Source organism: Rhinolophus ferrumequinum, chromosome 27 (assembly GCF_004115265.2).
Source record: "Rhinolophus ferrumequinum isolate MPI-CBG mRhiFer1 chromosome 27, mRhiFer1_v1.p, whole genome shotgun sequence".
NCBI lineage: Eukaryota > Metazoa > Chordata > Mammalia > Chiroptera > Rhinolophidae > Rhinolophus > Rhinolophus ferrumequinum.
Window position 1 is genome coordinate 1,206,447 of NC_046310.1, and position 15,307 is coordinate 1,221,753.

Below are 15,307 nucleotides of genomic sequence, written 5' to 3' on the forward strand. Positions count from 1 at the left end.
ACGGCTGTTTTGGCCATGGAGCCCCACCCAGGCCCCACTGGGACAACCCACTGTTGACTGCAGGAAGTGACAACCAGGCGTGGCCCGCTGCAGGCTGGGCCGGTGTGTGGGTGAAACCAGCAGACCCAGGAGCTGCTGAACTTGTCAGGAGCGGCCCGGGAGCCGCCTCCAGCCAACTGGTTCCCTTGCCCCCATCCCCACCCCCCCAGAGCGTTTGCCACAAAGGCTGGTTTTTCTAATCTCAGGTCACCCTGTGTCTTGATGCCAAGGCACGGAGGGGTAGGGAGGCAGGAACACCGGATTAAGGGACACAGTTTTCGTCCTCTAATATGGAATGTATTTCCTCCCCAGATGATGAGTGATGTCTGCTTATCACAGAAAACGTGGGAAACAAACGTGGAAGAGAAGGCCTGGTTAGGATGTTTTGGGGCAGCTTTCCAGGCACCAGGAAACGTCTCAGGACTCAACAGCAGCCATTTGGTATCGGGCTGGGTGGCATCCTCAAAGGTAGTTTGTTCCAACCCTGTCAGGTGAAAGACGGCGTTGGCCGAGAAGCCGACAGCGTTGGCCGAGGCCGTGCAGGGATCCGGCGCCGCCCGTCTGGTCTCTCTCCCTGTGCCCGTTAACTGGGCTTGACCAAGACAAGGGAGGTGACTTGGGGGGGCGTCACTACAGCCTCTGTAAGGGGTCTTGTCCCAGTGCCCTGGACCTGCTACCAGGTTCTCAACAAGATCTCTTCATCATTGCCCGCAGCCAAGCAGTTCTGCGCTTGGAGCCGAGGACGGGAGCAGTGTGCTGCGAGCCTGGTAACGTCCCCCACTCACCTCCGTCTACGAAAGGGGCAGCTGGTGGCCGCTGAGGTGGGGCCCAGAGACCAGGCCAAGGGCAGGGGTGAGCCTGCTGGCCGCTGCAGACACTCATGGAGCTCTCACGCTGCCTCTGAGACTGGTCAGCAAGTGTGACCAGGTGACTCCAGCTGCCATGCCCAGGCTGCCCTAACACCGTGGGGGGCACGGCCACCGCTGCGAGGTAGGCGCTTAGGGGTGGGGTGGGCTAGGACTTGGGTGCAGGCGACAGAGAAGTTACTGCAGGGCTATACAGTGTCCCAGAGACGGACCAAACCCGGGCAGCAGCCCTGCGGTGGGAACAGTTCCATCCCACTCAGAGCTGCTTTGGACACAGGGGGGCCTACAGGTTAGGACTTAGGGTCACTGTCCCTCTCCCAGAGCTGTGCCTGGGGCCGAGCTGAGCGAAGGTCAGGGGTAACAGTTGACACCCTGGTGGGGGGTTGGTGGCCATGGGAGCAGCAATTCCGAGAATCGCCCTGTGGACTGTCAGACAGCCCCGGGCCAGACGGATGCCGACAGGAGCCATGGGCGAGAGCAGGCCTCACCCAGGTCCTCTCGGCGTGAAGGAAACTCGGGCCAAGTTTCTGGCATCCAAGCCTGAGCGCTGTCACTTGGGCTGTGCCAAGGGGCGGGCAGCGGTGTTTTATGGACCAGCCCTGTTCCTAGCGGGCAGTGATCTCCTGGGACATTTGACGAGCCCAGTAATGCCCCACTTTCCAGGTTCCACTGTCCAGAAGAACCCCCAGGCTCTAGAATTCCTCAGGTCCCAACAGCACTTCCTCCGGGTTGTGACTCAAGTTGATGTTGCAAAGAGCCTTGGTGCTCTGGCCTCAGGCCACGTGGCTGAGGGGAAGAGGGCAGAGGGGCAGCTGGGAGGGGCCTGGACCCTGTTGATGGGGCAGAGAAGGCAGCCCCCTGCAGGTGGTCTGCCCCACATGGCGGAGAATGGGCTCGTGCAGAAAGACCCGGAAGCACCTGCTCCTCGTTCACAAGTCTACTTTTATTCTAAAGGTTCTGCGGACACAGCTCTATGTCCAGGCTCAGAAGCTGGCCTGTGTCACTGTCTGGCCTCAGAAGCCGGTCTCCCAAGGCCTCCTGAGGCAGAAGCAGGACGTCTGCGTTCTGTCCAGCAGCTTCTCCTTGGCTTCCACGATGTGGAAGGTCTGCGTGGCGAGGCAGCTGACTGCGGGGTCGGGATCATCCCTCATGGACCACAGGGCTGGAACACAGAAACGACGGTGCTTGCAGAGTGACACTGCCGGGCTGGCGGGAGGGCCCTGCCCGGGGCTCACCAGGGCGGCTGGCTGTGCAGAGAGGAACAGGCCAGTGCGGGGGACACGCCTCCTGGGGGGTCACATTGCCCAGTCACAGCAGGACGACGTACCTGCCGCGGGCTCGGGGGCTCACTGGCCGCTTCTCCTGGTCCTGTGCACACGACCAACCCTTTCGATCCTCACCACCGGGGCCCCTCCCTGCCTCTGCCCTCCTCTTTCCCAGGGAACCACTATGAGTGAAGTTCTCTGACTTCAGAGAGCTGTGGCCGACAGGTAGCCAGCCCTTGGGGACCTGCGGTGGCAGGGCTGGTGTCGGGGCTGTGGTGCTTGAGTGAGGCAGACAGAGTGTGGGGAGGACGTGTCTCAGAAGGAGGGGTACGAATATGGGGACCACAGCCCAGCAGCAGTGGGGATTCCAGGGGGGCTGGGAACCCCTGTGTCCCCTTACGTGAGACAAGGCCGGGTATCCCTCCTACAACGTGTCCAAGGAGCTGTCCTGGCTGGTGAATAGTCTGGAGCTCAGTGGGAGTGCGTCGGGAGGGCATGGGGGCAGGAGGGCTCTAACCAGTGCCCCACACCTGAGTGCCCTGGAGACCCGCCTATCTCATCCCTGCGTCCCGGGGATCACGTCCCTGCGCCCAGCTGCCCACTTTTCCTCTCTCGGGGCCTCTTCTACCAACACCAGCCCATCTAAAAGTTGCAAGGACTTGGGGCCAGGCGGCCACTCACCTGTGTGTGCCTCTTCAATTTCACCGGCCTCATCCGTGTCTAGGGTTTGGATAATCTGGCCTGGGGGAGGGGCACACAGCACCTCAGTGGCCCCACAGAGCACCAGGGGAACCTGGCAACTCCTGCTCTTCTACCTCTTCCCAACCCCCACCAACCCCTCCCTTTGTCTGCCTTTCTCTCCCCACGACTGGCCGTGGCCACCAGCCTCAGGTCTGGACTTCCCCATGAAGTTGAAATGACTTCTGCTTTCTGAATGGTCCTCAGCAAACTGGGCTGAGGGAGAGGAGGCCCCCCTCTGCTCCAGAGATGCTTTTCCTTGGGGTGGGGTGAGACAGTCCCCCGGCTTCCCCAAAGAGTACCACCCACGCCCCTGATGGTGGCCCTTCCAGGAAGGTTGCCCCCCTCTCGAGCCAGGAGCCTCCTGCAGGGGAGGGAGCAGCTGGAGACAGCCCTCCAGCCCTCAGACCCTTGGTCCCCAGGCTGAGGACAAGATAAGGACACAGTGGCTCCAAGGGAAAGCTGTACCTGCAAACCACACGGCTGCCTGGCGGATGGGGGCCTGTGGGCTCTTGAAGAGGCTCACACACTGCTTCAGAAACCACAGGGCTTTCCCAGCCTCCTTCTCCAGCTGTGAGAAGAGGCGCCAAGTTCGGCCAAACCCCAGAAGCAGCAGGAAGACCACCAGACTGCTGTGTCCGCACCCTCCCGGCCAGGTAAGGAGGCTGGGGCTTACCAGGGCCCTGAGGATGGTCCACATGTCCTTCTCGGCAAAGACGGCCTTGAGCCTGGACCAGCCCAGGATGGTGGCCTTGTGGCAGAGGGCTTGCCGGCAGTTCTGGGAGACAGAGGCGTGGTGGGTGGAGTTATGGGAGCAGGGCTGGCAAGGGACAGCTGCACACAGCCCTGGGGGGCCCAGGGTCCAGAGAAGGGTGGGCATTTCAAGGCGGTTTGGCAATGCCTACACCCCTTTTTCCCACTAATGAGAATTTTACAAAATCGCGGGTACGTAATGTTCCCAGTGGCACTTCACTGAGACCCAGTGAGGTGACACTGTTCCCTCTCGCCTCCCTCCCCACAAAAATGGTCTCTCTGGAAACACATTTCCCCAAAGTCTTGATCACCCAACTGGGGTGCTCACTCCTCTAAATCAGAGTTGGCTTTGTCTGGAATAACACTGCTGAGGTCACCGGGAGGGATCCCCGGCCCACCCCACAAAGACAATGTCCCAAGCCAGTCCCTTGCTCAACGTGTCGCTCTCTGGGGCCTGTCAGAGGCCTGGCGGCTGACCTGGGAGCCCGTGCCCTGTCACAAAGAGCCAGCCACCCTCCAGGTGCAGCCTTTCAGGTCACACCTGGGCCCATCCATTCCAGAACATGGCACTTCCAGCCCCGTCCACCCCCCACCACACTGCCCTGGGCGCCCGTGTCCATCCAGCGGCCAAGGAATGTGCAGGGACAGAGGGCCACTGATGCTGGGGGCAGGGGACCAGGGAGAGGGACTGGTGCCAGGCAGTGGGGTTTCCTCCTGGGCGTCTCCATGGCCACGGCATCCCACTGTGTGGCAGTGGCCATGGAACAGAGCCAGGAGCTGGAGAAACTGGCAGGAGCACCATCGGGTCACCACAAGCCTCTTACTGCAACTCTCCGAGGTCGGGGACAGGCGACGCCCCCCGACTGCTCCCCAGCCTGTCCGCATGGGAACGGGGTCCGGAGACCAGCCACTCACCTGGGCCACGCTGGTGTCCCTATCCTGCAGGTGCAGCACCAGGAGGACGAGCGAGTTGAGGACCTGGTGCTTCAAGGGGAAGATGAGGGACCTCCTCTTGACCTTGGCTAGGATGGCCGCGTAGATCGCGAAGGCTGCCGAGCGCAGGTGTTCTGACTCCTGGGCGAGAAGACGTGTGGGGAGGACATCTCTGCCCCGGGACAGGTGGCCCCCAGGCTCCAGCCCACTGACCACAGGCCTCCTCGGGCACATTCCCTTCCCCCACATGTGATCTGCTTCGAGCAGATCCCATTGCACCCCCTTGGCAATCCTCCTCCAAGAGGACATGAGCCGCAGCCCCCACAGAATGACACAGTAGTTGAACTGGAAGGGCCTTTTGAGACAATTCCACCCAACTCCCTTATCCTGCAGACGTCAGGCAAAGGGAAGCGAGCCCGCAGAGCACTGTACCTCCTCGAAGAAGTGCCCGAGCGTGAAGGTGAGCTGGACCAGGAACGAGGAGGATTGCTGCCAGGTGAGGTGCTCCACGAGACACTGCAGCACCAGGAACGTCTCCGTTACGATGTCACCGTCCAGGGAGAAGCAGCAGTTCAGCACGAACGGCTGGAGGAGGCGGAGCTGTCTGCCCTGGGGAGTGACAGCTGCTCAGTGCTCAGGCCAGGGAGCTGCCCAACCAAGGAATGGTCTCGGGTTCCACCCCTCCCACCTACAAGAGCGTGTGTGCACAGGGGTGACCGCTTTCTCCTGCTGGAGCCCACACTGGTCCAGTAAATGGGTGGCAGCCGGAGGCAGCCGCCCAGGAGATGTCGTGTGTCCCGGTGGGAAAGAGGAGATGCAGGAGGCCTCTCCTTCACTGCCCCCACCAGCCGCCCCACTCACTGCCCTTTCATCCTGGGGACAACGCCAATATCCGGGGACTCCGATGGTCTGGGACCTGGAATTGGCTTGGCCTAGTCTCTGAAACGCCCCCCTCTTTCCTCTCTTGGGAGGGAGAGAGCATTGGTGGCCTCTGACCCCTGTCCTCAGTGGACTGGCTTCATGGGGCTGAGCTCTATCTGGCGGAGACCCTGACCCTCCGGCTCTCTATCCCGTCCCCCAATTGACAGCACCTCCTGAGGGCTTGCCATGGGCCTCCAGCCTGTCTCACCATGTTCCCGTGCTTTGCGAACGTCTCTACCACCCGCAGCAATAGCTTCACAGAGGTGGGGTCCTGACTGTGGAACCCGTCGGCCAGAATGTAGACGGTGATGTCATCCACAATGGCTGCCACGTTTGGGCACCGGAGCAGCTGGCAAAGGAGACGAGAAAGACTGAAACAATGGGCAATGAGGAAGACGCCCTCAGTGGCTTGGAACCCAGGTCCCCATGCGTTAGGAAGGAAACGTGCTCAGGGATGTGGAAGGATTGGTGAAGAGGCCGGAGCTTCATGCTCCCCCACGAACGTCCGCTCACCTCAGCCATGAACACCAGGGCCGTGCGGTAGCTGGTGCAGTCCAGTCCCTGGAGGTCACTGATGACGACACTGAAGATGGGCTGGTTGTGCCAGCAGTTCTTGGTGACCAGGGCCCTGCCCACGGAAGCACAGTGCTCAGGACCAGGAGAGCCGGCAGCGTGGGAAGGGTGGCCACCGGCCAGGGACGCAGCATAGACTCACCTGGCCAGCAGAGTGACCCCGTCATAGTGTCTGTCAGGACTGGTGAGCAGCTCCCAGCCCCCGAATTTCTGGATGTGAGACACGTGGTCCCCATACCCGGTGCTTTGCATCAAGGTTTTCAGGGCCTCCACAGTGGAACTGGGGAGGGCAGAGAGCAGACAGGAGTGCATCCCCAACCTCACCCCTACTACCGCTGTGATCCTGTCCCCACCTGTGACCTGCCTGTCTACCCAAACCTCCCTGAGAATCCACTGGTGCGGGGACAGCCCTCGGAGACACAGACTAACATTCTACAACTGGGGCACCAAGGCCGAGAGCACTGTGACGTCCCCAAGGTGACCCAGGACGCCAGCAGAAGGGCTGGGGACGCGTCCAGGGCTGTGGAGTCTATACACTGATTCTTTGGTACGGAATCTCTGCCTCAGCCTAGGAAGCCGGAATTAAAGAAACTGTGTTCCAAACAGTCTGCTGAGACTTGGGAAATGAGGTGTGGGGAACACACTCTGTGTCCTGCAGGGGTGAGAGGAGGGCGGTCGGAAGCCGGGGAGCAAATGGACGTGGGTACTAAGCAGGTGGGCCCCAGCACAGGCCCAGCAGCTCTGGCCGAGGCCACAGGTACCTCACGGAGTCCATCCATTCGGTGAAGTGCTGGTGGTCCTGGACACTGGCGGCGCCCCCTTCCACCACCAGAAAGGAGGTCTGGAAGAGCAGGGCCATGATCAGCGAGGGGAACAGGGTCTGCACCTCCGTCCGCCGACTCGGCTCCAGCAGGAGCTCGTGGATGGCTCTGGTGGCCTGGGGGGAGTAATGGGGGGCGTGGGCTTGGTCTTGACCTCATGGGTCCTGCCAGCTGGGACTCTCGGCCCACAATTCCCCCGACCGGCTGGCCCAGAAAACCCATGCTGCCGGAACAACAGCAGGGTAACTTGGCATGAACCAGGAAAATCCAGAGCCATTTCCAGACGGCTGGTACTTGCAAGTGCTCTCACCATCATGGGTGGTTTGTTCTCTCACCGTCCTTGAGTTAAGGTGGGGGTGGGGGGGTGGTGTTGGTCTTCCATAAGCCCACCCAGGGAGGAGCGGGAGCAAGTTATATGTCCCTACAAGGCATGGTCGCCTGGAAAACCCTCCCGCAGACCCCACCCCACGATTCTAAAATGTTCAACCAAACACTGCTATGAAAAGGGAGAAGCCCAAAGAGCTCAGCACAGCCTAGGACAGGGTATCGGGGGGTTCCGCTGAGCCCCCAGCCCCTCTGTGGACCCCGACTTACAATCAGCGCAGAGATCTCTCCTCTGTGGCCGGACTCCAGGCCCCTTGCTTTCCGGTGTGGCGTCAGCCTCTGCAGCAGGTGCTCCAGAATCGTTTGATAGCCTCTGGGACAGGAGGCCAGGATCCCCCAGGGTTTGCGAGCCCCCCTGCTGAGGCAGAGCCCCCATCAGCATGGGGACCCTGCATGGGCTCCACAAAGCTTCCAGGGAGGGGTGCCAGGTTCCCTTCCCAGTGCCAATCCAAGCAAGGAGCCCATCCAGATAAGACCGGAAATGGGAAGCGACAAGGAGCAGGTCAGTGAACACTGATTCTTAGAAAAAATCATTAACCTTAACGAAGTGCCAGCCAGACTGACCGAGAGACAGAGAGAAGACAGAAGGTACCAGCATCAGTAATGAAAGGGTATCGTGGATGATTTTAAAGGGCAGTAAAGGGATACGATGACCCAGGCCTTGACCATAAATATAATGACTTAGGTGACGTGGACCAACTCCTTGAAATTCACAAGCTACCAACACAGACGGAGGAGGAAATAGGCACAGATATGGCCCCTTGAGTTTCGATGAAGTGAAAAGACAATTCAACAGAGAAAGGCTGGTCTGTTCGGCGAATGGTGCTGGGACCATCAGACGTCCACATGCAGAAGGTGAGCCTACACCTCATAAAAACTAACTGCAAAGGAAATCGTGAACCTGAATACGAAACAAATATATAAACCTTCTGGAGGAAAACATGGGAGAACCGGTGACCTTAGACACACTCCACACGAGAACAAAAAGATAAATTGGACGTCATCAAATTCGAAATTTTGGTTCTGCAAAAGACACTCGTAAGAGGATGAAAAGATAGTCCACAAACTGGGAGAAACATTTGAAAATCATGTATCCAACAAAAGCCTCGTATCCAGAATATATAGAGAACTCTTAAATCTCAACAATAAAGAAAACAAACAAGCCTATTAAGAAATGGGTAACAGATTTGGATACCTGGCCAGAGAAGACACATGGATGGCAAACAAGCACACGAAATGGTGCCAACACCACGTGCTGCAAACAAACCCAGGAGTGCAGAGTCACACCTCACTGAGATGCCACTACACACTCGGCAGAATGGCTGGGTGGTTTTCGTTTGTGTGTGTGTTTGTTTTTGTTTTGTTTCGTTTTGTTTAAGGAGGGCGCAGCTCACAGTGGCCCATGCGGGGATCGAACCAGCAACCTTGGTGTTAAGAGCACCGCGCTCTAACCACTGAGCGAACTGGCCACCCCTTGTTTTGTTTTTTATGACAAGGATGCTCCCATCCTTGGGGGAATTTTCCACATGTGGCTGGTAGGAATACAACTGCTTCAGCCACTGTGGGAAAGTCTTCAGGTTAAACATACACCCCCACGGACCCAGCAATCCAATCCCAAGAAAAACGAGAGCTACAGTTCAGACTGAAACCTGTACGCAACTGATCATAGCAGCATTATTACCACAAATTGTTAACTACACTGTGGTACGTCCCACAGTGGGACCCTCTTCAGCAATGAAATGAACTGTGGGTCCAGACGACCACCTACATGAGTCCCACAGGCGTGTGCTGACGGAGAGGAGCCAGACGCCGTGCATTGTGGGACTCTATGCACACGGCCTCTGGGAAAGGCAACCCTGCAGGGCTGAGAACAGATCAGGGGTTGTCAGGGGTTGGGGGTGACGGAAGGGGTTGGCTGGGGGGAGGCAGCGTGAGAGAATTCTGGGGAGGGGTGGAAACACCTTGCATCTTGAGTGTGGTTAGTGGTGAAGTTTACATCTGTACCCGGAAGAACAAAAGTAGGGCTGACTGTACAGCAAACGGGTGAATGTTATTGCATGTAAATTATAAAATACAAAAGCTCAAAGAAGGACATGATCGCATCATACAGCCATATATACAATATTACGCAGCCATTAAAATTATGTTTACAAAAGGGTTTTAACTTGGGGAAAATGCTATGAGGAAATGTTAAATGAAAAAAAATGGGCAAATCAGTAAATACAGTGCGAGTTTGACTATTCACTTTTTAAACCCATTCTTAAAAGGTGGACACATTGTAAAATTATATCCAAGTGATAGCAGAGGTTGCCTTGGTGGGATTTTGTTTTTTGTTTTCTTTGTTTGCTTTTTCAAAATTCCACATGCTTTCAAAATTTTCTGCAATAAGCCCACACAACTTTTACAATCACCTCACCCCAAATAAGCAAGGGCCTGACTTGTATTAAAAATTGGATGCATTTCAGAATGAGCAAATTAGGAGCCTGCTGGGGGCCTGTCATTGTGGAGGTGATGGAGTCGCCTACCTTGGGGACCGATCCTGCATCTTAAACAAGGTCAGGATGACCTCATCCGTGTAGGTCTGTGCCAGCAGGAGAAGGACCTGCTTCACGGTGTCCTGGGCTGTGGTCTCGGTGATGCTGTATAAATTGTGGTAAATGTACTGGACAATCTCCGGCACCTGCAGTCGGGGAAAAGGAGAGTGAGGTTCTTTCTGGACGCTCAGCCGCCTCTGAGTAGCAGTCCCATAACCCGGCACCCACGTAAAGTGTGGGGCCCCCACACATGCATCCCTGAAAGGGATATAATATTGTTTGCCAACTGAACTTGGAAAACAAATTTAAAGAAAGATCAACTATGTCTTAATTTTGCTGGGAACCAGCCCCACCTCTGACAGAAGAGTCTCTGCACTCCATCTCATCTGTGTCAATGCCTCGTAAGTTTCCATACAGCTGTGAGATACATGTGCTTAGACCCTGCCTGTGCAACCTCCCACCGGAAGGAAGAAGGCACCCCCAGACGTAACATGTTGTCTGGACACAGGAGGGCTGCCTGGACCCGATTCTTCTTCCCTTCCGGGTGGAGACAGAAACTATGTGCTCACCCCTTCCCACGGAGGGGCTTTCCTCACAATTGCGAAAAGTCTCCTCATTTGACCGTTTCTCATCTGGGTGAGTGAAAGGATTCTGATTCCTCACGCCCCAATCAGCAGGAAACAGAACAAGATCCAAGAACAGAACAAAGAGAAGAGCCCTGGAATTGCCTGGAGCCATCCAGTCTCTCCGAGCTGCTACCTTCCCGATGGCTGGCACCGAGTACTTCAGGATCATCTCTAAAATCTTGGAAGCTGCAGAGTCGTCGTTCCTCCCGGCACTGGTCATGGCCTCCATGGCGACCATTATCACATCTGCCCTCTCCTCGGGGGTCAGGTATTTCCTGAAGCACTGAGGGAAGAAGAGCAGCCGCCTGTGCCATGGTGGCACCCCACTCCGGGGTAGCCCAAAGCCTCTGGACTCCAAGACACCAGCCATCCGGGTCCCTGGCCCTCACCTAGCAGCTATCCCATGGTGAGGAGCCAAGCCCCACCCTGTCACCAGCTCGTACGTAAGTCCCCAGGTAGGAGCAACGGTCCAGCCAACGCCACACAGAGGCCAATGCAAAAGGCCTTTCTATTTTGAATTTGGAATGCAATGAGGTGGTCCCACTGGAAATGCGTTCTGGTGGTGAGTTTCGAGCATCCCATAGCAAGGTGACCAACGGTCTACATGAGAGGTGCCTCACGTCCCTGACTCTACACAGCCCTGGAAGCTCATTCACTCCAACAACACTGAGTCCCACCTCTGCCTGGCTCTGTTCCTGGGGGCTGGGAAAGGCCACCAACAAGACGCCCCCTGCCTCTGCCCTCAAGGAACTGACTGTCACCCCTCAAGGGGAGTAATAGGGCAGTTAGATGCAGGGTGAGAACTGCTAGGAGGGGCCACCGAGGGCCCCTGGGGCTGGACTTGAAAGATTAGCAGTCTCCCTGGAGGAGTACCTGGTGAAAATGAGGGGAGAGCTCCAGGCAGAGGGAACAGACTGTGTGAAGGCGTGAAGTGCAGAGGAGGTCAGCCTGGCTACCGTGTCCTGCAAGGGAGACCGGGGCCAGGTGGGAAAGGGGGGTGGAGACCAGAGGAGGCAGGAGACTGGAGTAAGTGAAACCCTCTGGGGCTACATGGTGTCTACACAAAGGCTGAAGGGAGTGATATGAGGACCCTTGGATTTTAGAAAGAATTCTGTGATCACAGCGTAGAAAACGGGGTGGCGGGGAGCGTGCCGGGGCACCGGGAGTCAGTAGGAGGCTGCTGCCCTGACCCGGGCACAGGGGACGGTCACCGCGTCAGAACCGCCGTGGTGGGGCTGCAGACAGTGGCTGGACTTGAGAGCCAGGTCGGAAGTGGAAAGGACAGACCTGGACAGTGAGGGAGGGGAAAGGGTGAAGGCTGCTTCTCGGATTCTGACTGGCGTGTCTGGAGTTGCCGGCATGTGTGGACACTGCACCTTAGACCGGCAATAGGCCTTCGCTGAATGAATGAAATTAAAGCGAGGCCGCAGACAGAGGTACACCAGCGTGATCTGTGGGTGGAGAATAGGCTTGGCTACACCGCTATTTTAAAAACTCTCAATGACCTCCAACTTTAATCAATGCAAGTGCAGCAAAGGGCATGGCTCGTGCACTTTGGGGGCACCCCCTGTGTGGGGGTTACTCCTCTGTGGTCCCAGCCTGGCCCTTTCCGGACGTCCCTTTCCGGACGTGCCCCATCCGGGCGTCCCATGCGCGGTGTGCAGCGAGGCTTACCATGGTGAGATCCTGGAGGTGGACAAACCACTCCCCGTGGAAATGCTTCTGCAACTCCTTCAGGATGAGCTCCGTCTTCTGTTTCATGCCTCCTACCCAAAAACAACAATTAGGCCAGGGCCTCGACAGGGAGAAGGGACACGCCCTCCTGCACTGCCCCTCCGGACCAGAGAAGAAACAGGGTTCAGGGTTCAGTGGGAGGAATAACGTTTCCCAACAGACAGAGAGCGATCCCCAGCAGGAGGCTGGTGGGTGGAGGACCACTGTGCTGGGGGGAGGGGTGGGCTTTCCCCGGCAGCTGTGGTTCCCACCCCCCTGCCACTTTATCGAAGTGCATCCTCCGGAATCACAAAAGCCAAGGGCTCTGGAGCTCCCTTGGGGGGAAAGTGTGAATCCCTCAGGCACCCCTATAGGTGTGTGAGGCTGTCTGCATCTTTGGTTTTCCCAGGGCAGAGAAACTCCAGCTAGTTCCCTGGAAAGGATGCTTATTTCTGAGTCTTCCATCCAGCATCGCAATGGGACAGCCGGGAAATACTGAAGAGCCAAGGTGACCTCAGCTGGCTGCAAGCTGGCTCTCCTTTTGTTCTGAGACTCTCCTTGAGTCACTTAACAGAGGGCGTTGGACCAGCAATGGGTAGCACCCCCCAGTGCCCTCCCCCGCTGGGGCCTGCCCCTGGCTGTGCTGACATAGCTGATTCTGTTGGTCAGTGGGTCCCCCCAGCTGCAGCCACATGGCCACCAGGCTCCTGTCACTCACTTCTTTGAAGCACCAGGACCTGGAACAAGTACAGCAGCCCCTCTGAAGCCCTCATGCAGATGTCATATTGGGGGTTCATGCAGAAAAGGCCCAAGGTACCCATGAGTTTCCCGCTGATCGAGAACTCCGTCATGTGCTGCCGGGAGGGGGACACAGGTCACCTCCCCGACATCCCAAAGGGAGTGTGTCTCCCCCAACCACCACTCAGTCATCTGACTGGAGGTGGCCCCCACCTCAGCTGCTCCATACAAGGAGAACTCTTCCAAGTCAGCCCCCAGGGAAATGGGGCAGCCAGAGCCCTGAAACACGTCAGCCCGAGAGCGAGTCCAGCAAAGCTGTCTAGGCCACGGTCCCCACAAGGCTGAGAGGTGTCTGGCCAGTTGGAGCTCACTAGGCCAAGGGCAGAGCTCCACAGGAGCAGAGAGGGCACCAGGGCAGGACAAAAAGCGCCGGCCCAGGCAGGTGCCCTTAGGCCCGTGGCCCCCACCCCACCCAGCACTCACCAACAGTTTGGGGAAATTGCAAATGAACCTCAACAAGTGGGCAATGGTGCCCAAGGCCCGGGTCTGCTCCTGCATTTTCTCCGACATGGTTAACCAAGGCAGGATGATCTGGAAGGGAGAAAGAGACTCCCCGACACCGCCAGGGACGGGAGCGGCCCTTTCCTTCCCTGTGCTGCGTCCACATCTCCCGCCCCTGAACTTGGCCAAGCAAGGCTGTGCCAGTGTCTGGCCTTCACCTCTTCCCTTCTGAGCTCTTCCTACAGGAACGTTCAAAGACGGGGCTGCATGGGAGGCAGAATTGCACAGCAGGGGCGAGGAGGGGTGGGCAGGGTGGAGAGAAGGGCTCTCTTCACGGCTTAGCCACACAAACCCCTGCCTGCTGGCCAGGGCCACGGCTGAACTGCTCGCTGAATGACGAGATTCAGAGCCATTCATCTCTGGACGTTAATAACAATACTGCCGGTGACCAGTATTCTGTGTATAACTCTCATCCTCCCAACAACCCTCGGGGGGCCGTATTAGTATTCCTGTGCAGGTTGAGATCCGACCAGAGGGGTTTGCAAAGTGTGTCCCACCTTCCCGGGCGTTGTCCGGAGGGCAGTCTGTCTGGCAGAGTGCCGGGCCCTACCGTGGACATCCAGGAATCTGTGTCACGGGGAGGCTTGAGACCTGGTGGCCTTGCGCTAAAGGACACCCAGACGCCCCTACTGATGCTCTCCTCCGTCCGCACAACCAGAAGGCACAGAGGATTCCCGCAGCCTTGACCGCGCAGCCAGCACTCACCTCCAGCACCTCCTGCAGCATGACCATGTTAGGGTCCAGACCGTCCATCACGAGAGCTTGTAACATGTCCTCTAAGGCCTGGGCCGTCTGAGGAGCGAGGACACGGGGGTGTAGAGGGATGGACAGCCGTGGCGCCCCCATCCCCCAGACTGCTCCCCAGGGGGAGGAGAGTGGGGCCCCTGCAGCTCTGCTGCCACCACTGTGTGCTGGCCCTAGCGGCCCAGGACGAGCCCGAATTGTAGGCCAAACAGTGAAATGCAGGCACTGGGTGGTTCTCCCCCACACACAGGCTCCAGGGACTGTCCCCACGAGACAGGCATTCTGTTAGATCAGGGAATTTCTATGTTAAAAACTGAAACATCGTGGGAGGATTTGGCAGTGTACTGGTCTGTTCTCCCACAGAACTGACAGGTTTTCTCGTTGGCCTGTCACAGCTTAGGACAGAGGCTGTCAGGCAACTGCAGAAGTGGGAGCCTGGATGAGAGAAGGATGCAGCGTGGGAGCGTGAGCCCCTCCCTGGGGAGACAGGTGGGGGCGGGGCAGGAGGGGTGAGATGGGACGGGGAGGGCCTCAGCAGACAACGTCCCGCCCTGGGGACCCCAGCAGGGGGCGAAAGTGGCCTCACCTGGAAGTAGAGACTGGCACTGTCCTTCCAGTCCACACTGGGTATGATGAGAGGCAGAGCAAAGACGCGGGAGATCCCCGCATTCACCAGGTCCAGCTTCTGGGACAAGCTGAAGGGTGGGGCCACCTGGCTGCGGGAAGGGGGGGGAGGAATGAGCAGAGGGCTCTGCAGGACGTTTGTGAGCTGGGCTATGTTTCCAGGACGCGGTACTGGAAGCGTCCTGCTGCCGTCTCTGAGGCCCAGGAAACAGTGGGGACCTGAGCCCCCAAACCCTTTCCAGGGGCCGGCTCCCCAGGGAAGGACAGCCCTGGCTGCCTGTGAGGCCTTCCCCACACTGATGTCCTAACAGACTTCCAGCCGTGAAATCGGGGGCGACCTCGCCACCCGATGCTGGTACACGAGGTGGCAGTCACAGGGCCCTGCCACCACAGCCCAAACATCAAGTCCCCAGACCTTGCCCTTCCTCCCAACCCCAATGTTCTCAGCGTTAGAGACCCCGGGGCTCAGAGGAG

The 15,307-nt window shown here is 58.0% G+C and overlaps 1 protein-coding gene, 1 long non-coding RNA gene and 1 other non-coding gene across 8 annotated transcripts; 1 reads left to right on the top strand and 2 right to left on the bottom strand.

Annotated features, from left to right (window-relative positions):
* Positions 1–270: 270 nt before the first annotated feature.
* LOC117018700 (uncharacterized) lies at positions 271–1,995 on the top strand. The gene is made up of 3 exons (XR_004422288.1): positions 271–507; positions 754–1,029; positions 1,860–1,995. It is a non-coding gene; the product is annotated as an uncharacterized LOC117018700 (long non-coding RNA).
* Positions 1,835–15,298, bottom strand: LOC117018699 (maestro heat-like repeat-containing protein family member 7). Of its 6 annotated transcripts, XM_033099877.1 has the most exons (18): positions 14,796–15,298; positions 14,171–14,257; positions 13,388–13,495; positions 12,885–13,020; positions 12,128–12,219; positions 10,587–10,736; positions 9,819–9,973; positions 7,504–7,651; positions 6,850–7,025; positions 6,231–6,368; positions 6,029–6,143; positions 5,724–5,864; positions 5,027–5,203; positions 4,577–4,735; positions 3,585–3,686; positions 3,377–3,479; positions 2,852–2,911; positions 1,835–2,067 (listed from the first exon to the last, which is right to left on the bottom strand). In XM_033099877.1, the coding sequence occupies exons 2-18, from the start codon at positions 14,234–14,236 to the stop codon at positions 1,919–1,921; spliced, it is 2,175 nt and encodes a 724-aa protein (XP_032955768.1). In that variant the 5' UTR covers positions 14,237–14,257; positions 14,796–15,298; the 3' UTR covers positions 1,835–1,918. The 6 variants fall into 6 exon arrangements, with proteins under 6 accessions (XP_032955768.1, XP_032955766.1, XP_032955764.1 ...); XM_033099875.1 differs by lacking the exon at positions 14,796–15,298 and having other exon boundaries at positions 7,504–7,648; positions 13,388–14,247; XM_033099873.1 differs by lacking the exon at positions 14,796–15,298 and having other exon boundaries at positions 13,388–14,247.
* On the bottom strand, positions 8,690–8,762 carry TRNAK-CUU (transfer RNA lysine (anticodon CUU)). The gene has a single exon. It is a non-coding gene; the product is annotated as a tRNA-Lys (tRNA).
* Positions 15,299–15,307: the final 9 nt, after the last annotated feature.

Bases quoted from the DNA above. Each gene is read 5' to 3' on its own strand.
- LOC117018699 (XM_033099873.1), bottom strand. From the start codon at position 13,822: ATGAATGGCTCTGAATCTCGTCATTCAGCGAGCAGTTCAGCCGTGGCC. The intron at 7,026-7,503 runs GTAAGTCGGGGT...TACTCCCCCCAG, and splicing joins GAGAGATCTCTGCGCTGATT to GCCACCAGAGCCATCCACGA. The intron at 5,865-6,028 runs GTGAGCGGACGT...CTCCTTTGCCAG, and splicing joins CCCTGGTGTTCATGGCTGAG to CTGCTCCGGTGCCCAAACGT.